Source organism: Petaurus breviceps, unplaced genomic scaffold (genome assembly GCF_028583685.1).
Source record: "Petaurus breviceps papuanus isolate PSGF00001 unplaced genomic scaffold, PetGlider_PUasm1.0 350, whole genome shotgun sequence".
Lineage (NCBI taxonomy): Eukaryota > Metazoa > Chordata > Mammalia > Diprotodontia > Petauridae > Petaurus > Petaurus breviceps.
In genome coordinates this window covers 379,121-400,850 of record NW_027186199.1, presented here as the reverse complement: position 1 = coordinate 400,850, position 21,730 = coordinate 379,121, and the positions used below count along the sequence as shown (strand labels likewise).

At 42.1% G+C, this 21,730-nt stretch overlaps 2 protein-coding genes across 6 annotated transcripts in view; both read left to right on the top strand.

The window, feature by feature from the left end:
- Nucleotides 1-474, top strand: part of SLC52A2 (solute carrier family 52 member 2) — a 37,306-nt gene extending 36,832 nt beyond the window's left edge. For both annotated transcript variants that reach the window (XM_069097011.1, XM_069097008.1), the window contains exon 6: nucleotides 375-474. In XM_069097011.1, coding sequence (XP_068953112.1) covers nucleotides 375-466 — 92 coding nt within the window. In that variant the 3' untranslated portion in view covers nucleotides 467-474. The remainder of the gene's footprint in view (nucleotides 1-374) is intronic.
- Nucleotides 475-11,854: 11,380 nt separating this feature from the next.
- Nucleotides 11,855-21,730, top strand: part of ADCK5 (aarF domain containing kinase 5) — a 31,600-nt gene continuing 21,724 nt past the window's right edge. For 2 of the 4 annotated variants that reach the window (XM_069097004.1, XM_069097002.1), the window contains exons 1-2: nucleotides 11,855-11,991; nucleotides 19,550-19,600. In XM_069097004.1, the coding sequence (XP_068953105.1) occupies nucleotides 11,980-11,991; nucleotides 19,550-19,600 (63 nt within the window). In that variant the 5' untranslated portion in view covers nucleotides 11,855-11,979. The remainder of the gene's footprint in view (nucleotides 11,992-19,549; nucleotides 19,601-21,730) is intronic. The other 2 variants (XM_069097005.1, XM_069097006.1) reach the window with 2 other exon arrangements.

The following is a 21,730-nucleotide window of genomic DNA, read 5'->3' as shown; positions in this document are numbered from 1 at the left end:
GGTCTCGCTCCTTTCTTTCCCACGGCGCCACGAATAACTTGGTCCCGCTGGATGGGACAAGGTGGTGCAGTGAATAGAGCACCAGCACCAGCCCTGGAGTCAGGAGGACCTGAGTTCAAATCTGGTCTCAGACACTTAACACAAAAACTAGCCATGTGATCTTGGGCAAGTCATTTAACCCCAATTGCCCTCCAAAAAGAAAAGGAGAATGAGACCTGTAGCATCTACCTTAAAGGGTTGTTATGGATTTCTAATGGGATGATGTCAGAGAAGCACTTTGCAAAGTTTAAAGTATTATACAAAAATCAGTAATTATTACTCTGTTACATTTAGGTTGTGGTCCAAGCTCATTCTTTCCTTTGTTATGTTTCTAGCGTCTCCTTGGCTGGAAATGACTTCTCCCTTCTGTCTTTGCAAATCCTTCTGTAACCCAGGGCCAAGCCCATTCAATAAAACTTTTCATTGATGAAGAATGACTACTTGGAATTTCGTGCCTGTATGAGGGGCAGGGTTGGTAAGAGCTTGGGGAAGGAGAGATCCTTCTTTAAGCTTCCATATTCAAGAGAGGAACACGTGGTTCCAGGCTCTCTTCAGGAAGATATCCCTGGAGGGAGAGGAAGACTCTAAGAAGAAGCCAGAAAATAGAGGAGCTGGTGCCTCAGTTACATCCCTGTATATCCTTAGCTTACCATGTTAGAGACTTTGGAGAATTTCCCCTGGGGAATCTGGGACTTTCTCTTTTATGCTCAAGCTGTGATCTTACTCCCTGTGGAGAGTTCATTCATTTCCATGTATTGTCTAATACATTCTAAACTGCATAACAGGTGTTACATGAAGGTAAGGAGGACGCACTCCCATTGACAAGGGTACCACTCTGGATTCACGTGGATCAAGTTCAATCCTAAGAAGGTCTGATCCCTAAGAGAGGGGAGTCAAGCTTTTTTTCACATCCTCTGGCTCATTGTTCCGGGAGGAAATTTTTCTTAAATAAAACTTACGTAGTGTGTCCTCTAAAAAGGATTGGTAGGGTCTCTTCTAGAAAATATATTCAATGTATAAAGTAGATATCAAATATAGGATGATTATTTCTATCATTACAAAAGAAATGCTTAAAACACAAATGACTCCGGCCGGCTAGGTGGTGCAGTGAATAGAGCACAAGCCCTGGAGTCAGGAGGACCTGAGTTCAAATCTGACCTCAAACACTTGACACACTAGCTGTGTGACTTTGGGCAAGTCACAACCCCAATTGCCCTCCAAAAAGCAAAAAAAAAAAAAAAATTAAAAAACCACAAATGACTCATAAGCATTCAAGTAAAAAATTAAAACATAAAACAATACCCAATTGCCTACATTATAAGTTTCCTGGGAAAGGAATGGTACTTTGTGGGACTGCTGAACACATATTTCACTTTGACTTTTGACCTGCACTGCCCATGGATTGCCTGGAAAGCCCGAACAGAATATCATCTTTCTTACTCCCTCCCACTGCAGCTCCTTCTGGCATTTCCTTTTGGCAGTTATCCATCTTCTCTACAAAGTTGTGTAGTAAGTTGAAGGGGACAGCTGGCATGGACTCAGGAATGAAGGAATATGGATCAGTGAAAAGAGTAATGAACTTGGAGTCAGAGGCCATGATTTCAAATACTGGTTCTGCCATTTACTATCTGTGACATGGGGCAACTCATTTAACCTCCCTAGGCTTCATTTTCCTCATCGATAAAATGGGAGGTTGCCTTAGAGATCCCTTCCAATCGTAGTTCTATGATCCTAAAACCTCTCAGACTCATGAGTCAAACACAAGCGCTCAGGATTATTGCACAGTGGTCATCTAGAACTGTGATGCCAAATGAACAAAATATATGACAAGGGCAGAGTTCCATGGGCCTGCAAACTTTCTTAGAAAGTTTTTAGAAATGTCCCCCTAGAGCAGCCCAAAATTGCATTAAACTTTTTGACTGCCACATCACACTGCCGACTCATGTTGACCTTTGAATCTACTTTACTCCTCAGATCTTTTTCAGAACAATTTTTGTCTTAACTATAGCTCCCCCATCTTATATGTATGAAGTTGATTTTTTGTACCCAAATGCAAGACTTTACATTTATTCCTTCAATTTTAACTGCTTCATTTTGTTTGTAAAGAAGCTTCTGATTTTATTTAATCAAAACTATCCATTTTACCTCCTTCTTCTGACTTTTGTTTGGTAAGAATGCCTTTCCATAATTACAATTGGCAGCTACTTTCCTGCCCCTTTACTTTAGGATCAGGCATTTTATATTAGAATCATGTAGACCTTTGGAGCTTATTATGATATATTGTATGACCCCAATTTCTACCAGCCTGCTTTCTAGTTTTCCCAGCAGTTTTTGTTAGGTAATTATACCCCAGTAGTTGGAGATCATCCTGACTGTGGATGCAAAAGAGGACTTCTGGGCCATAAAGTACCAGGAGTTGAGTTGCCTTTTGCTCTACTTGTATCCTACGTGTGTGCCTCATCGCTATTATACTCTTAAGTTTGAACCCAGTCTTCCCATGGAACTGGTATTTGTGGAAAAGGGTTTATGGTAACTTTTGGAGAGAATGTTTTATACAAAATGTTCTTACTATAACTTTTTAGTAAATACCTTTGCTAAAGCCTAATTAAGTTTACTGGCTCAGTGTTGGGGGCCAGGAAGTAATGGCATATGGGCTAGTGCCTGCTTGCTTGATGTATGACCTTAAAAGGTAATGAATAGAGCTGTAGAAGATGATTGGCTATGTGTACCTATAAGTTGCCCTGATGCGGAAGTTCAGGGCAGTCGCGATGTAGCTGAGCCTGAATAAACAACTCCTGCAAACCTCGGGTGCTCTGTCTGGTAATTCCTCCTAGGAGGCCGGTGACGACCGAAGACTTACTATGGGTAAGTGAGAGGACGGGATATCAATAGCCCCCCACAGCTCAGTATTCATAGTTAAGAAATTGGGAAAATTCTGGTGGGGGCTTTCAGGTAATAGTAGTACAACCCCACTCCCTCAAGGTTACCCCTAGAATTCAGAGTAGAAGTAGTAGTTTACTCTCTGGGGACCTCAAGCCATGAGTGCAATTTCAAGTTAGGAGAGCAAGCTCTTATGGGATGCTACACCTTCAATTTCTGGGAAGTCCTGGTGGTGATGATCATGGTCATTGTTGCTACAGGAACTCAAATGAGTAGAAACAGTACCAGGAAAGGCAGTGGGAGAACCAAAATCATACTGGGAGCCATGGTAGGGGCTGAGATTGGACAGGGAACCTCATCTTCCCCCTGATTTCATGGTTTCTAGAATTGGAGCTGTACCCCTAGATCCTATAACTGATCCTCTTATTCTCTTTCTACAAGCCATGGGTGGAGAGGTGTAATGGAAATGCAAATTTAAAGATCTTCCTTGCCCCTAGGCTAAAGTGCACCTGGAGACTGGGGTGGGAGGCTTGTTTTTCAGTTGATACTTTTTGATTGGCCAGTGAGTCAATAAGGTTGTTACATTCTCTGAGCCAGGAGAAGGCTATATAAGTCCTGATGTGTAGCTTTGTTTTGGGACTCACTTTGAGAAGTGTTCTGTGATTTGATCTGAATTCTGGGAAGCCATTGTTGAGAGTCCCCCAGTTTTGAAAAACCCAGATGTGGAAACCCAGATGTTGACTGGGTATGGATGTAATGGTTGGACAGTTTGGAAAGCTGTCTACTTGATCTGTTTCTGTCTTGATAATTCTGTCTGTATATTTTGAAGTTTGGGGTGCTGACTTTTTTCCCCTGAACAAGGTAAACGATATATGTCTGACTGATTAAAGTAAGCTTGTTAACCCATTTTGAGTTGCTTTCCTTTAACAAAGCAGATCCAAGAACCTGTATGGGCAGCAAACCCTGAGGATGCGCTTGGGGTGCTTGCTGCTACAAGAGGAGATTTGGGAATATGGTCAGGCAGAACTCCTAAACATTTTCATTACATTTTTTGATAGATTAAATAAGTTGAGCCAGTGAACATCATTTAGCTGAGTCTTAGCAAAGTTATAATTGACCAACAGAGAGCAAGAAATTTTACAGGATTAGGGGAAGATCAAGAGCTACATTTCCTATATACTTAACATTCAGAGCAATATTTTACTTTTCACGTCCTAGCATAATTCGGAGCTTGGGTTAGTGTAAGGGTTATGGGATTTAAAGATTTTCCATGCCCCACTGGACTTGCTGACGTAGCAGGAAGGGGCGGAGCAAGAGGAAGCGGAAGCCAAGCTAGAGTTCCTGCGGTGGCTAGCAGTGGTGGTGATAGCGGCAGCGGCAGCAGCAGCAGAGGCAGCCCGAAGCCCTTTTTGAGTCAGCCAGAATTTCTGCTAAGAACTCCTGCTGAGGACTGCCAGGGGCTGAAGCTGCTGGGAGCGCGCTTCCAGGACACTGGGTGGTTGCTGTGAGTGGGGAGAGGAGGACCTTTGCCTGAGGTAGCCTGTTCTGTTTTAAAGGCTTGAGAATGTGGGTGCTTTCTACTTTATCTACCTGTGCCAATTTCATAACTACTCTGATGGCTTTCACTTTCTGGTTTTGGGACTCAGTCTTTTGGTATCTTAATAAATTTTCTAGCTTATTCCCCCATATGGCAAGCATGATGTATTTTGTGATGGATAATTATGTCAGCATATCTATAATTTCCATAGGCATTGTGAATATGGCATTGCTGATACAGTTAGTGAGGAATTCTTTCTTTCCTCCTAGATCTATTGAAACCAGTCCCTTGGCAGGTCTGGTTGGCTTGCACATGTGCATAGAGATAATCATTTACACATGCATCAACATGTCCTGGTCTTGTGGCTCAGGTAGTACACTACTTGATGGGCAAAATTATGAACTATTCTTCCCATTTCAATTATGGTAAAGTGATACTCTGTCTTTCTGTAGGTTTACTGGAAATTTCTATTCTGTGGCAATATTTCAAGTGTCTTGTGAGACAACCAACAAATGTATACAAAAGTCATCCCTATTGTCACATGCTTATGTATCCCAAAGATTAAAAATAGAAAACTGCTCTCAAGGAGTTTCATTTTTTAATAGTGGTGAGCCCACGGAGCGAGATATGTAGTCACATGCTTTGGCCTCTTGAGAAAGAGCACGTACAAGCAGAGGCTCCTGCTCAGTACCTTGGACACCATGATGGAGAGGATTAGCAATTGAGCCAGGAAGAACCAACTTCTCAGTCATCTTTTAAAAAAGAGAGGACAATGTCTCCCCCTTTCTTTCTCTTACTTCCCTTCTTTGGAATGTGCTATTTGGGACTTGGGCAGGGAATCTCCATCAGACTTCCTGCAAGGGGGAGAGGCAGGAATCTCCTTCTCCTAGCAGCAATGATGACTTCCTGCATAAGGCAGCAAGAACCTATGATGATCTAGATGTGCTTGAGACTGGACCTCAATTCCCTGGCCACCTTGGTTGTTTCTCTTCACTAGTACAGGTAACAAACTGATCCTGTTGTATCTATTGCTTCAAATGTCTGGATCACAGTGTCTAGAGATCTAGTTCTTCTAGTTTTAAGAGCAGTTAGGGGGCAGAGCCAAGATGGCGGAGTAGAAGCACGACCTTCCCGTGGCTCCAGCTTCCACCCTCCCCAATCCATGTAAAAAGGAGACTCTAAACAAACTTTGGAGGTGCAGAACCCACAAAATGACACAGAGAAGCTAACCTCCTGCTGAGGACAGCCCGGCAGGCCGGCAGGAATCCAGCACAGCACTCTGGGAGCCGAGCCCAGCACCACACCGAAGCTTTAGTCCCAGGGCGGGCCTGACCAGCTGCTGGCCAGAGGGACTCCAGATCAGCAGCAGCTGTGGCCATTTCCAGATTTATAAACACATAGATGCAAAGGACAAAGTGAGAGGTCAGTACAGTCTGGACTTTGGGACCAGTAAGTGGGAGTGTGTGACTTTTACCCCCCAGGGCGAAAAGCCGCTCAGACACCGGCAGAGCCAGCCAGCACCATATGGCGGCTTTAGCTCTTGGCCTGCAGAGTGTAGGGGGACCAAGCACCAGTCTGAGGGGTAATCTCTCTTGCTTTAACCTGCTTGGATCTGGATTGCAGTCTAGGGTGGAGGTCCTGGGTTGTGTGTCCAGCTTGCCAGAGCATGTGGAGACCTCAGAGAGGGCACCCATCTAATACCTCCGGCTGTTGAGAAAACCCCAACATTTGGAATGAAAGCTCCCCTGTCTGGTGGCAGAGTCCTACTGTGGCAAAAAGCCCAAAAGTCAAGTAATTGAGTGGCAAAATGAGCAGGCAAAGGAAACAAAGCAGACAGAAGATTCTAACAATACACTCCTATTTTGGGGACAAAAAGGAGCAAAGCATGGAACAGGAGGAAGACAGTGAAGTCAGAACTCCTGCACCAAAAGCTTCAAAGGAAAATACAGGCTGGTTAAAAGCCATAGAGGACCTTAAGAAGCAGATAAGAGAAGTGGAGGAAAAATTGGGAAGAGAAAGGAGAACAATGCAAGAAAATTATGAAATGAGTGTCAACAGCCTGACTGAGGAAAATAATACTTTAAAAAACAGACTGACTCAAATGGCAAAGGAGGCTCAAAAAGGCAACGAGGAGAAGAATGCCTTAAAAAGCCAAATTTGCCAGATGGAAAAAGAATCTCAAAAGCTCAACGAGGAAAATCATTGCTTCAGAATTAGATTGGAGCAAATGGAAGCTAATGACTTGATGAGAAATCAAGATGCTGTTAAACAGATCCAAACAAATGAAAGAATAGAAGGCAATGTGAAATATCTCATGGGAAAAACCACTGATCTGGAAAATAGATCCAGGAGAGATAATTTAAAAATTATTGGACTACCTGAAAGCCATGACCAAAGTAAGAACCTAGAAATCATCCTCCAGGAAGTTCTCAAAGAAAACTGCCCTGATGTTTTAATACCAGAGGGCAAAATGAGGTTGAAAGAATCCACTGATCACCTCCTGAAAAAGATCCCAAAAAGAAAACTGCTAGGAAAAGGTCATCTACAATAGGTGCTTCCACTTTCTATCTTCTTACTCACTTTTTTTTTTTTAAAGCAATTGGGGTTAAGTAACTTACTCAAGGTTACACAGCCAGGTGTTTCTGGGAGGATGCTAAGTGTCTGAGCCCAGATTCGATCCCCCAGGTCATCCTAACACTGGGGCCAGTGCTCTTACTCGCTGTGCTACCTGGCCACCCCTTCTTACTCACTTTTAATCCCTTATAATCTGACTCCCTACTTTATCATTTCACTGAAATTCTTTCTCCTAAGTTATTAATGATCTCCTAAATGCCAAATCCAATGGCCTTTTCTCAGTCCTCATTCTCCCTGACCTCTCTGTAAACTTTGACACCATTTATCACTTTTTCCTCTATCATATGCTTTTCTCTCTAGGTTTTTGGGACACCACTCTCTCTTGGTTCTCCTCCAACCTGATTGCTTCTTCCCTGTCTCTTTTGCTGGATCGTCATCCAGATAATGCTCTCTAACTAAAAGTGTCCCTCAGGATTTTGTTCTGGGTCCTTTTCTCCTTCTATACTTCTTCAATTGGTGATATCATAAGCTCCCATGTATTTAATTAACATACCTGCTGATGATTTTCAAATCTAACTACCCTACCCCAACTTCTCTACTGACCTACAATCTCACATCCCAAATTTCCTTTTCAGACATCTCAAACTCTAGGATTTTGAGGAGACATCTTAAACTCAATTTGTAGAAAACATAACTTTTTATCTTTCCCTTAAACCTTCCCTTCATCCTATCTTCCCTGTTACTGTGGAGGGCAACACCATCCTCCAAGTCCTTCAGGCTTGCAAGCTAGGAGTCATCTTGGATTCCTGATTCTCTCTCTCACTCCCTACATCCAATCTGTTGCCAAGGCTTTGATGATTTCACCTTTGTAACATCTCTTGAATATGACCCCTTCTCTCCTCTGACATTGCCACACCTTGGGTACAGGGTCTCTTCACCTCACAACTGGATTACTGCAATAACCTGCTGATGGGGTCTGACTGCCTCAAGTCTCTCTCCACTCTAATTCATACTCTGTTCAGTCACTCAAGTGATTTTCCTAAAACTCAGGTGTGATCATGTCACCACTGCCCCCTACTCAATGAAGTCCAGTGGCTTCCTATTGCCTCCAGGAGCTAATACAAAATACCCCAACATTCAAAGTCTTTCATAACCTAGTGCTTTACTCCCTTTCTAGTCTTCTTAGACCTCACCTCCCAGCTACATACCCCTCAGTCCAGTGAGACTGGCCTCCTGGCTATTCCATGAACAAGACATTTCATCTCTTGGCTCCCTGGCATTCTTTCTTGCTGTCCCCCATGCCTGGAATGTTGTCCTTCCTCCTCTAACTAGGGACCTCCTGTAATGGTAATAGTAATTTGAAGATCTTCTCTGCCCCTTAATTGGCTGAATGTAATCACATGGAGCCTGTGGTGGGAGGAGCTTGCTGAATGGGTGGAACAGGAAGGGTGGAGTAGAGCCCAGAGGAAGCTGGAAGTAAGAGCAGGTAGGGCAGAGAGAGGAGAGGACCAGGCAAACAGATAGCTAGTATTGTGTTTGTTTGTAAGAAGACTTTGGGATGGTGTTGCTTCCTGCAGGGATAAGATATATTAACTTCTTTGTTGCTATCAAATTGGATTCAGCTTTCTGGTGTCTGAATAAATGTTTTGTTTCTGTCTTCTATATGGAAAGCCTGTTATATTTTGTGATTAAGAATTATGCCAAGGGGCGGCCAAGTAGCACAGTGAGTAAGAGCACCGGCTCCAGTGTTGAGAAGACCTGGAGATTGAATCCCGGGCTCAGACACTTAGCACTCACCCAGAAACACCTGGCCGTGTAACCTTGAGCAAGTTACTTAACCCCAATTGCTTAGGGGTGGCCAGGTGGCTCAGCGAGTAAGAGCACCGGCTCCAGTGTCGGGATGACATGGATCAAATCCGGGCTCAGATACTCAGCACCACACCCAGAAATAACAACTGGCCGTGTAACCTTGAGCAAGTTACTTAACCCCAATTGCTTAAAAAAAAAAAAAAGAATTATGCCAGCACATTCATAGTCGCTGTTGGTGTCGTGAATATCGTGTTAGCACTATACCTCCCTGGTTTCCTTCAGGTTCCCCCCAAAATCTCACCTTCTACTGGAAACCTTTCCTAATCCTTTTTAATTCCAGTGCTTCCCTCTTTTAATTATTTCCTATTTTTTCTATATTTGGTTTACACTGTATATATTTGTTTTCTTGTTTTTTTCCCCCATTAGATTGGAGATCTCCTCATTTTACAGATGAGAAAACTGAGGCTCAAAAAGGTTAAATGAATTGTCCATGATTACAAAGGTGACTTGGAAAGTCAACATCTGAACTTGGGTCCTCTAATTCCAAATTCAGTACTCTTTTCCACTGAAACTTCCCTTATAACAATAAAAAAAACCCCAACCCAAAATATTTGAACAAAGTCAATCAACCAACAAAAGTCTGGATCTGAAAGTACATATCACATTGGGCCTCCATAGCCCCTATCAGTTTACTGAGAGGAGGAGATATGCTTCATTTTAAGTTCTCCTGAAACAAATTTGTTCATTGAAATTAATCTGAGCTCAGCTGCCATTTTATGTTTCCATTTATATTATTCTAGTCACTGTGTAAAGCATTCTCTTAGTTCTACTTTCTTCACTTTTTGTAACTTTGGACAAATTTTTCCATGTTTCTTTGAATACTTCTTATTCACATTTCTTTCTTTTTTTTTTTTTTTTTGCTTTTTGGAGGGCAATTGGGGTTAAGTGATTTGCCTATGGTCACACGGCCATCATTTCTTATAATACAATAATATTCCATTACACTCACATTTGAGGTTTTTCTTGTGGATTAATTCTCCATTTCCAGGTTTGAGTCTGAGGCATCCCTGGTATCATGATAGCACTTTACACATTCTGGATCCAGTGTACTGACTTTCTTGCTGGCCCTTGTGAAAGACCCTCCATCTTCCTACTCCAGGTATTTTCTGTGGCTGTTTCCCCCTGCCTGGAATGCTCTCCTTCCTCATCACTATTTCTTAGATTCCTAGGCTTCCTTCAAGACCCAGTAAAAATCCCATCTTCTACCAGAAGCCTTTTCCATTCCCCCTTAATTCTAGTGCCTTCCCTCTGTTGATTATCTCTAATTTATCTTGTATATAGTGTGTGTACACAGTTGTTTTCATGTTATCACTCTCATTGGACTATGAACACCATAAAAGCAGGGACAGTATATTGCCTTTCTTTTCATCCCCACTGACTGACAGAATCTTTACCTTTTTTTTAGTTATTCTTTCAGAAATCTGTTCTAGGCAATAGAGTTATATTGTTGGCCTAGCTAAGAGAGCCTTCCTTCCACCCTAAATCCTGAGTGTCTAGAGGTTAATCCTTTTGCAATTCTTTCACTCAGCATCCTTGCCTCATAGGACTGTTAGAAAGGAACCTTGGACTCCCCGGGGTTACCCCTTTCCAGTACTGTCTTCCTCTGTTACAATATAAGATTTTTGAGGGCAGGGACTATATTGCTTGCTTGTGTTTATATCCCCAGTCATTAGTACAGTTTCAGGCACATAGTAAATGCTTGATAAATGCTCTCTCTATCTGTTGTATATCTCCCAGGACAATGTATGCTTCTTGAAGACAGAAACTGATTTTTCCTTGTCTTTGTCTTTGTGACCTAGCAAAAAGTCTTGCACATTGCTGTTCCTTAATATATGTATTGACTTTAATTGGTTTTTAGTCCTCTCACCATTTTAACAATCCTTTTCTAGATACCTTGTAGTTTTTTAATGTCTTTCCTAAAATGTGCTGCCAAAAATTGAATACAGTAATCCAGATGAGGTTTAAACAGGAGAGAACAAGAGAAAATAATCTACTCTAGGTAGAGATTATCAAGGAGAAGCCACTAGGGCGGGGGTGGGGGGGGTCCATTTTTATTGAGGGGAAGGAGACTGCAGTGTGGCCAAGTTCCATTTGGTCCATGGAGTAACTTGTAGAAGGTCGTGTGTGGAAGAATTTCTACAAACTCATCATATGATCTTGGGAGAGTCCATATTCCTTTCTGGGACTAAGTTTCCTCATTTGTCCAATGGGCACAGGACCAAAGGGCATCTGGGGTTCGTTCAAGCTGTGGTACTCTGCAGACCTAGGATTCTGTACCAAAATATTCTCTCTTCCTTTAAAATGCATCATCTTTTTTGCATAAAACCTTTTCGGATCCCCACAATTACCTTGGGAGTGCCCTCCATCCCAAATGTCTTGTATTTACTTCACACATACATATAACATATGTACATAAAACAGATATAAAAAACTAACAGTATAGTAACTCATTCCCAGGGCTTATATATAGATGCATACACACACGTAATATTTGTATTTAAGCTCCTTAGGAGTAGAGATGATCTCATTCTTCGTACTTCCAGCCCCAGTGCCTGGCACAGTACCTGCCTTACAGCATGTGCTTAATAAATGCTTGTAGATTTACTGATTGTAAGTAGGGAACCAGGAGGTTGGGGGGAAGGGCTTAGTTTTCCAACATGAATGAGTTCTGCAATAAAGACTTTTGCGCCTTACACTCTGTCCAATCAGAAGCTAGAATGCGAAAGCTGTTAGCCTCACTTGAAATCGCCCCACCGCCCTGCCTAAGATAAGTATCTAGCCCCGCCCCTGCCCTTTGACCTATATCGCTTTGCCTTTAGTCCCTTAACCCCGCCCTTCCTACCCGATCCCAGGGAAAGGCTCGGAGTCTACGCGGCGGAGGGAGGGCCAATCAGAGGAGAGGCTACTAGGAAGGAGGGCGGGGCAGAGCTGTGCGCCTGCCCGCGGGCTGGGGGGCGGGGCCGCGCGCCGCCGAGTGTAGGGGCGCGCGTTCGCGTTGGGGCGGCGCTGGGATCGCTTGTTCTTGGCTTGAGGCGGTGGCAAGAGCCCTAGGCGGCCGCGGCTGCGGTGGCACAGCTAGGATGTCGCGCACGGTGAGAAGACCCCATCCCCCCAACCCTAGCGTCAGGGCCCGGAGACCTCTGTCCAGTCTGGCCTAGGGACAGCTCCTTCCCCCTAGACCCCTGACCACGGACCCGAGATGTCTCCCCCCAGACACCCCGAGGTGTCTCCTTGCTCTGATGCGGCCCCCCAACACCTCCCCGCTGAGATAAACCAGACATCTCCCTAGACCCCAGGGTAACTCTCCGGCCTCTTGATATCTTCTACCCGGAGACCCCAGACATACATACCCCGGACTTCCGGAGTTTTCCACCCCAGAGCCCCCGATTCTCATTCCCTCACCTTAAACTCTCTTCACCTTTAGAGGGGGAAGGGGCACATATATCCCTGGAAGAGCCCTTCCCCCCCTCCCCCCAGACTCTAGATATATCTTATCCCCCACCCCCACCAAGAGCTTGCCTGGAACCCTTCCCCTTTGGAGAGATGCCTTGGTCCCTAGACCTGCTTGATGCTCACTGACTTTCCTCCCCTGCCCCCTCTTCACAGATCGTGTTAACATGGTAGCAGAGCTGATCTCTTCCCACTTCTGCCCCTCCTTCCCTGTTATTTATCTGGGAGGAGCCCCTCCTACCAACCTTCAGCAGTCACTGTCCTGTGTTTTTGGAGTTGTAATAGGTTATTATGTTTATTTGCTTTATCCGACTTTTTCTGCTTGTTACCTGCGTGGTACAGCCCACAATATGAAAGTAGTGGATAAAGGGCCATCCTGGAAGTTAAGAAGACCTAGGTTTGAATCTTCCTTCTGACACTTAGTATCTAAGTCTGGAACTCTCAGTATCACAGACAGTTCTCTAATCAAACAGCAGTTGCCCATGGTACAGGGAGTTTTCATACCTGGAGTTCCCTACATAAAAGTACAGGTGCAACCAAAAACAAATAAACCTTCCAAACTGTTGAAGAAATTAAAGTTTATAGACAACTGTTGTGACTTGTTTAAGGGACCCTGAACCTGAATCTTTCATGTTTTCAATATTCTGCATCTCTTTCTTTAAACTCCCATTAAAAAGGGTTCTGCTTTTCCTGCTTTCCCAGTGTTCTTTATATCATTGAGCTCTTAGGAGACCCTGGAAGGTGTGTGCTATGGTAGGCAAAATGATATGATCTTTAGACTGCATTAAGAGGCAATTCTGCCTTGATCAGACCATACCTTTGAGTATTGTGTTTGCTTCCCTGTGTCACACTTTAGTGAAGACAGTGATAAGCTGGAAAATGTCCAAAGGAAAGCAGCCAGAATGGTGAAAAGACCTTGAGATCATGCCATAAGTAATTCTGGGGATATCTTAAAGTATTTTAAGAGCTGTCACATAGAAAAGGGATTAGATTTGTCCTGCTTGGTCCCAGAAATAGGAGCAATGGTTAGAATTTAATAGAGAGACAAATTTAGGCTTGATATAAGGAAATATTTCCTAACGTTGTTTAGACATTTTTTCAGTTATGTTTGACTCTTTGTGACCCCTTTGGGGGTTTTCTAGACAAAGATACTAGAGTGGTTTGCCATTTTCTCTAGCTAATTTTACAGATAAGGAAACTGGGGCAAATGGGGTTGAGTGACTTGCCTAGGATTAAACAGCTAATAAGTGTCTGAGATTGGATTTGAATTCAGCAGGAGTCTTTCTGACCCTAGGCCCTATCCACTGCACCATCCAGCTGCCCTATTCCTAACAACAAGAACTGTGCAAAACTATAATGGACCACTTCAGGAGGAGGTGGATGCCTCATTGGAGGCCTTTCCAAGCAAAGGCTAATGATAACTTGTCAAGGTATTGAAGAAGAAATTCATTTTTATGTATACTTAGGACTGGACGGTTACTGAGGGCCGTTCCGACTCAGAAATTTTGTAGTTTTGAGTTTATCACACTTTTTTCTTCACCTTAGAGTTTTCTTTCCACCTTTAATCTTGTAGGTATATTGTTATTATAGTGTAGTTGGATTTTCCCAGGGTTAATGACTCCTCCATAGAGATATTTTAGAAAAATGGTTCCTTGGATCCAGCGATGAGCCGTTTAAGCAGCTACTGTTCCAGGCTCATTTTCTCAATTTTACAAGTTTTTCTTATTTATAGTAATGCTATGATTTACCACCATATACAACATACCATAAATTCAGACCCTTAGTTTGGCACATATTGTTATTGGTAATAGGTACTAAACATCGAACTTAAAATGTTGTATCCAGAAACATGTTTAGAAATTACTTGATTTAGTGCCCTACTTTTCTGGAAGAGGATTTCCCCAGAGAGGGTAAAAGACTTGCCCTAAGGTACCACAACAGTTTAGTATCAGCCTAGACTAAAACCAGGTGTCCTGATTTCTCTGGTCCGGGCTCTTTCTACTATACTATGGTGCCTCCCATCAACAATGTCTGATTCAACTGGCCTTGATATTGTTAGTAATGACTAGCTAACATTAAGTAAGAGTCCTTGACATAGTTGAGAAAAGGAAGTATCATCTTCTGACACTAATTAGCTGTGTGACTTGGGGAAAATCAGCTTCTTTTGGGGTTCAGTTTTTTCTTCTGGAAAATGAGAAGGGTGGAGAGATTTGTAAGCTCCATATGAGGAAGATACCCTGTACCAAAATAAATTAGGTTGCCTCATAAATAAGGTAGTGAGCTGTCACTAAAGGTCTAAAAGCAGTCATTGAAGAGATTCTCATCTCAGTATAGGCTGGAATAGATGATCCCTTTCAGCTCTGGAATTCTAAGCTTCTTTGACTAGGTGATTTCTGAAAACCTGTTCTAGCTCTCAAGATTCTGAATCTGTGATTCCATTCATGCCAGGATGACTTTTTGTGTAATAGAAGATATGGAAAGCATCTGGTATAAAAATGCACATAGAGCTGACACTTTATTTGTTGAATTCTAGGACTCAAGATCATGGGAGTGGCAGTCATAGGTGATGATAAGATCTAACTTGGAACGTCCCTATTAAGAGGCTGAGGAGTGAGATTGGGGTCCTGGGAGCTAAGGTGAAAAACTTGGAGGCCAAGATGTTTGAGGGGTCAAGAGTTTATATATTGAAATTCACAAATATGAGGACAGAGATTGGGAAGGGAAAAATCAGTCAATAAACAAGCATGTATTAAATATCTACTATGTGCCAGGAGCTTGATAAATTTTAAGGATTAATAGGAGTTCACATTTTAAAGACCAAAAAAATGAAACTATCCCTACCCTCCAGGAGGGATATATTTTTTTAAGTCTATCAAAGGAGATAACAGGTATAGATTAAAGTGTGAATGTGTGTGTATGTGTATACACACATACGTACACATGTCTATATGCATATGTATGTGTATGTGTACATATATATGGTAAATAGATATGTATATAGAGAAAGGATACACACAATATACATACATACATAGACTTACACCTATACTTTTTATCTCCCTTGATAGACCTAAAGCTCCTTGAGGGCAGGGATAGTTTCGTTTTTATAGCAGACCTATATCTCTCTGTGTGTATATACGTATATGTGTGTATACACATACACACATATACATAAATACACATACATACATATGAAATAGTACAAGGTGATTGAGAGGGAAGAAGTGTGTGAAGTTATGAGGGATTGAGGAAAAGCCTCATTTTGGAGGAGTTATTTAAGCTGAGCTTTAAAAAAGATTGGGAGGATGAGGTTGACATTCCATTTATGGATGCTGTGCAGAGGCACAGAGACAGGGTGGAATGTCATATTCAGAAAAGGGCAAGAAGATCAGTTTGGGATTCGATCTCCAGGTCGTCCCAACACTGGAGCCAGTGCTCTTACTCGCTGTGCTACCTGGCCACCCTGATTATATAGAATTTTTAAGAGGTGTTTGTACTATGTATCCTAGAGGCAGTAAGGAGCCATTGGAGCCTGTTGAGCAGGGGAGTGACATGGTCAGATCTGTGCTTTATGAATATCACTTTGGCAGCTATGTGGAGGATGAATTAGAGAGATGAGAGACTTCATGCATGGCTCTAGAGCTGGAAGGAACCTCAGAGGCTATCTAGTTCTTAGCCCCTTTCATTTGACAGATAAAGAAACATTATCCAGAAAGGTTAAGAAGTGACTTGCTAAAGATCACTTAGGTGGTAAATGCCAGAGGTAGAATAAGACAGGGAGGAAGACACTGAAATAGAAGATGTTACTAGATAATGACAGCAGTAGGAGGGTCTGGGAGTGTCAGCAAGGAGTAATACCAGCTCTTTCTGACCGATTGTGTCTTCTGATGTGAGAGATGTATCACCTTGTCTAAGAGTGACTAGGGATGCAGTATCTTCCAGAGGGAGCTAGACTTCCATGAGCACAGGAAGATAGAGTGAGGACAAGGTCTAGGATGAAGGAAGATTTCTCAAATTCATTAGAACATAATAATTGGAGCTGAAAGTGTCCACAGAGATCAGAATCTAATTCCTTCATATTACAGATGTGAAAATGGAGTACCAGATAGAGTCAGTAAGTTGACTGAGGTCACATCGGTAGTAAGTAGTTTTCAGAATGAAGCCCTCTGGTGCCACACCAAGTACTCTTGCCATTTCACTTCATTTCCAACAAGAGAAACCATAAGTTTTGACCAAGATGAGGAGCTTCTGAACTTCAAAGGGATAGTATCAAAGGCAGGTTCTAGAAAGGACTGTTTAAGGTTTGGAGCCTGTGCAAAGCAATTGAATTATATGAAATTATACGTAACTCCAATTATGTGTGATTTGTGCCTTAGAATTCTCTCATGTTGTAGTAGGTTTGCTGTGTGTGCACTGTGTGTACTTGACAACTTTGTACAGGGTTGGAAAAGGAAAATCTCCCCCTTCCTTGAGAAGGCAAGCAGTTTGATTTAGATTTTATTCATGTAAAGTCATGCAAAACATATTTCCGTATTAGCCATGTTGCAAAAGAAAACAGACAAAGAAGAAAAAGAAAGTGGTTTTTTTTTTTTATTTGCTTTGATCTGCATTCATGCTCTATCAGTTCTTTTTCTGGAGGTGGATAACAATTTTCATTGTAAGTGCTTTAGTATTATTTTGGATCTTTATATTGCTGACACTAGCTAAGTCATTCACATTTGTTCATCATATACTATTGCTGTTACTCCATACAGTGTTTTCCGGGTTCTGCTCACTTCACTTTGCATTAGTTCATATAAGCCTTCCCAGGTTTTTCTAAAAGCATCCTGCTCATCATTTTTTATAGCACAATAGTATTTCATCACAATCATATACCACAACCTAACATTTTCTTAATCACTGATTTGCAGCCTAGTCCCGTCCTCGACTCCTCACTCTTACCACACATATACAATTTGTTTTCAAGTCTTGTCATATCTACCTTCAAAACATCTCTTGTGTACATCCCTTTCTTGCCACTAGTACCACACCATCATGGTTTAAGCACCCATCACCTCACACCTGCCTGCTGCTTGGTTTCCCTATTCCTGAGCCTTTTTGTCCTTTACTGAGCTGCCAGCATGAATTTCCTAAAGCTCAGCAGGGCTTACCACCCCACTTACTTCTCTACTTTAAGATAAAGCCCTTTCTTTATCTTTCCATTCTTTTTACACTTTACTCTGCTTTTCATGCTAAGTGATTCAACTGTAGCGGTATTCTTGCTGTCCCTTGGACACCACACTCCATCCCTCTCTTCTGTGCCTTTTCAGTGGCTTTTTTCCATGCTTCCAGTACAGTCTTTACCTTTACGTCTTGGCTTCTCTATCTTCCTTTTAAGGTTAAGCTCAAATCCTAGCTTCTAGAAGAGGCCTTTTCTGATTACTCTTCACATACCCTTCTCTAGACTGGTACCTTCCTTCCAAGATTATCTTCCAGATTCACTGTATGTATCTTACATTTACAGTTAGTTGTTTAAGCCAGGCAGTGTACTTTTTGCCTTTCTTTGTATTGCCAGTACTTAGTACAGTGCTTGACACGTGAGTCAAGTGAGTAAGTAGTTAAGCAAGACTTGTTGATTTAAGTAGGCCTTTCAGATCTTATGTAAGCTGTCAAATGTTAGAAAACAGCAGCAAAATCAGTATCAGTGATTTCTTTTGGTATTAAAGAGAAGACTGGGAAACTCAGTGGAGAGGGGTGAGGAGTGGGACCTTAGGAATGAATGTACAGATTTACTTCATTTAAAAAGCACACTTTTCCTACAAGAAGTCTTCCCCAACCCTTTTTAATTCCAATGCCTTCCCTTGTTAATTATTTCCTATTTATCATCTATAAATATGGCTTTGTATATATTTTTTTGTATGTTGTCTCTCCCTTGAGGGCAAGAACTGTCTTTCGCCTCTTTTTGTATGCCCAGCACTTAGCAAAGTGCCTGGTACATAATAATGTTTGCTGATTGATTGGCAGTCGCCTCTGCTCCTTTTTGGGATTAAATTAGTCTCTCTTTGGTCCCTTCTAGTTCTCATAATCTCTTGAGTGTAAAGAACTAACATTCTCATTGAAGAAGTAAGATTTAAAAAAAAAACAAAAGCTTCCATTGTATACCCAGATTGGGGTGGGTCTCATCAATAAGTGCCAGTAGAATTTGAAGAATTTGGAGCATCAATGTAGGCTGGAGTAACTTAGTTCATTTTCCTGGACGAGATGAAACTTGAGCCAGACCCTATTGAGCCAAATCCTATTGATGCTCAATAGGATTTGAATAGGCAGAAGCAGGAGAAGGAATACAAACTCAAGAAAGACCTGGACTCTTTGTATACAATGAGGATACCTGCCAGTTCTTCCTTTAAGATACAGTTCAGAAAACATTTTCTGCGTGAAGCCTTTCCTAATTCCACAACTTCTAGGACCTTCCCTCCCAAACTACCTTGTATTTAACCATGTGTATGTTTTCACTTTATACTCATGCCGTATATATTTTTTTACATATTTGTTGTATTTCCCATTCAGATGGAAGCTCCTTGGCAATAGGGATTGTTTTGTTATTTGTACTCGTATCCACAAAGGGCTAGCACAGTGTTTGGCATATAGTAGGCATTTGATAAGTACTTTGTGATCGATCAGGTCAGGTTAGGGACTGGGCCAAGTAGGGCCATAGAATATTTGGTGGGGGTGACCACCAAACTTTATAGTGTGCTTTCTTTAATGAGACCTGGAAGAATTCTGCGGATGAGTAGCACTGACTCTTCACTTTACTGCATTTCTCACCTTTTCTAAGGTTCTCCCAGTGTTTCAGTGCTAGTATCCTAGTTTGTGTGGTTGTGTATATGGTGTGTGGCCTTGCTAAGACTTAAGTTTTTCTCTCAGTCTCTGTTCTTCTGTAAGAAAACAGTTCTTTTAGGACAACAGTTCAAGGACCTTTGCCTTTGGATTTTAAATTGTTTTGTAGACCTTGAGATTGTCTGAAATGCCAAGTTCTGTGGCTAAAATGTACTGCTGAGTTGGTGCCAATATTTGGTCTGTTGTAAATTTGTAAACACTTAGTAGTGGGATAGGTTTGCTCCAGAGGTTCGTATACAAGGCAGTCACTCTTCTGGTCACTCTAGGGAGGCATTAGAACACTCCAGGACAGATTAAATAAGTATTGCCTCATTTTTTTTGCAGGAGCTGACCTTGGTTCACAACAGGGACATCAACCTGAGTTCTGGCTCCAGGGTCAGTAACGCACGAGGTTTGAAGTCAAAGGGATACTTGAATTTTCTACTTCTTTTACTGTATCTCTTCCTTGACTCAGGTCCTCAAAACTGTTCCTGTTTGTAGTGATTATCTCCCTTTTTCCATTTCTGATCCTCAAAGTGTTTCCCCAGTGTTTTCATCCTCCCCAGCATCACTTGGGTCACAGTTCTCACCCTATTTATTTTTCAGGACAGAGTTCATCAGGGACAGCATATCCATAGGGCAGTTACACTTAATTTCTCTTGTCCCATTGAGGCCATACCTTGAAAACCTAGTGGTCCAGGAAATGAAGTCCCAAGCATAAAGATTCTTACATTAGCAGAATGATAAAGCTTTAGCCTGCCACTTATGAAGAGTGGCCGATCCCAGCATATTCCCTTCAGCTACCTCTTCTGGTTGAATAATCTTATCCCTCTTAACCTTCCCTCCCACAACTTCTTTACTATCTCATGGTCATCTTTGTGATACAGTGTAAGGACTCTTTCCCTCTGAAGTTCAAGAGCCCAGCTGGGACTCCCGTGCTCTTTGGAAAGGATTAGGGGTGAGGTGAAATGGGGGATGGGAGCTGTACCCATAGCCCAACAACCTTCTTTCAAGGCACAAATCTTGTGTAGTGCATAGATTGGCCTGATCAGCAGAGAATGTTTTTCTTTTTACTCCTTCATTTAGATTATTGATTTTGTTTAGCTTTGCTTCTGCATAGCTGTTGGGTCCATTAAGTTCTTAGTGTTATGGGGATGTTTCCCACCCAACTCACAAGAGTTGTTATTTTTGATACATTGTCTACCTGGGAGCACCATGTAGGCATCTTATAGCAGGGAAGGCCTTTTGAAATTTACTTTGGCTTTTAGCCTTTTAACATATTTACCAATGACCTGTCTGATGAGATGGCAGAGTATACTCATTGAATAACTTTTTTTTTTTCTTTTTGGAGGGCAGTTGGGGTTAAATGATTTGCCCAAGGTCACATGGCTAGTTTTTGTGTTAAGTGTCTGAGGCCAGATTTGAACTCAGGTCATTGAATAACTTTTAACAGCCAATTAACCAATTAATTTAACAACTAACCCTAACCCCCTACCCCCAAAACATCCCCTGTGCTAGATGACCAAAAAGATCATCTGGGCCAGCCTTTTGAAAATTAACATGATATTATCTCCTATTTAAAGAGAAGATAGTTGAGAAGAGAAACTCCTTCCTGAAGAAGTCCAGGGAGTGCATCCTGGGCCTGAGCTGTTCCAGCCATGCAACCCCTTTCCTGCCAACTCACTTCATATTTTGTGGGCTTCAGTAAGGAATATATCTTTGTTATGTCTTCATCAAAATTAGCTGCCTTCTGTGAGCCTCATCCCAGGTGCTGGTGGGGATAGGGATAAACAAGGAGATGAAATGATCCCCTACCCTTGAAGAATTTGCAGCCTCGCCAGGGATGTGAAACCTAGAGATCTGAAACACATAGTCAGCAATATCAGGCAGCAAAAATGTAGTGACAGGGGCGGCCAGGTAGCACAGCAAGTAAGAGTACCGGCTCCAGTGTAGGGATGACCTGGGGATCAAATCTGGGCTCAGACACTTAGCACCCACCCAGAAACACCTGGCTGTGTAACCTTGAGCAAGTTACTTAACCCAGATTGCTTTAAAAAAAAACAACGCAGTGACAATTTTATGATAAAAAACAGCAAACATTTAAATGGTGCTTTAAGGTTTGCAGAGTGCTTTGCCCTCAGCTTTTTTCTCTTTCTTCGACTAGAAAAGCTGCTCTTAAGCCACTGCTTAAGTGGCTGCCAGGTACTGAAGTCATTAAATCAGCATTGGGAATAACTTGACTCTTGGTAGATGACAGCAACAAGTTTGAGAAAAGGTTGGTTTAAGTTGATTAAACTTTAACAGGGGAAAAGTGATTAAGTGATAGTGATAGTAGAATGATCAAGAAAGATAGACACCAACCTTTCTCAGACTTGTAGAGCAGGGGGTGGAAAAGATGGCACAATTGATGCTGTACCCTCAGCAAAAATAGGTAAGTTGAACAGAGGGACAGACTTGGAAGAAAATATGATGAATTCTGTTTTAGACCTACTGGTTTTTAGGTTCTGGTGGGACAGCAAGGTAGAG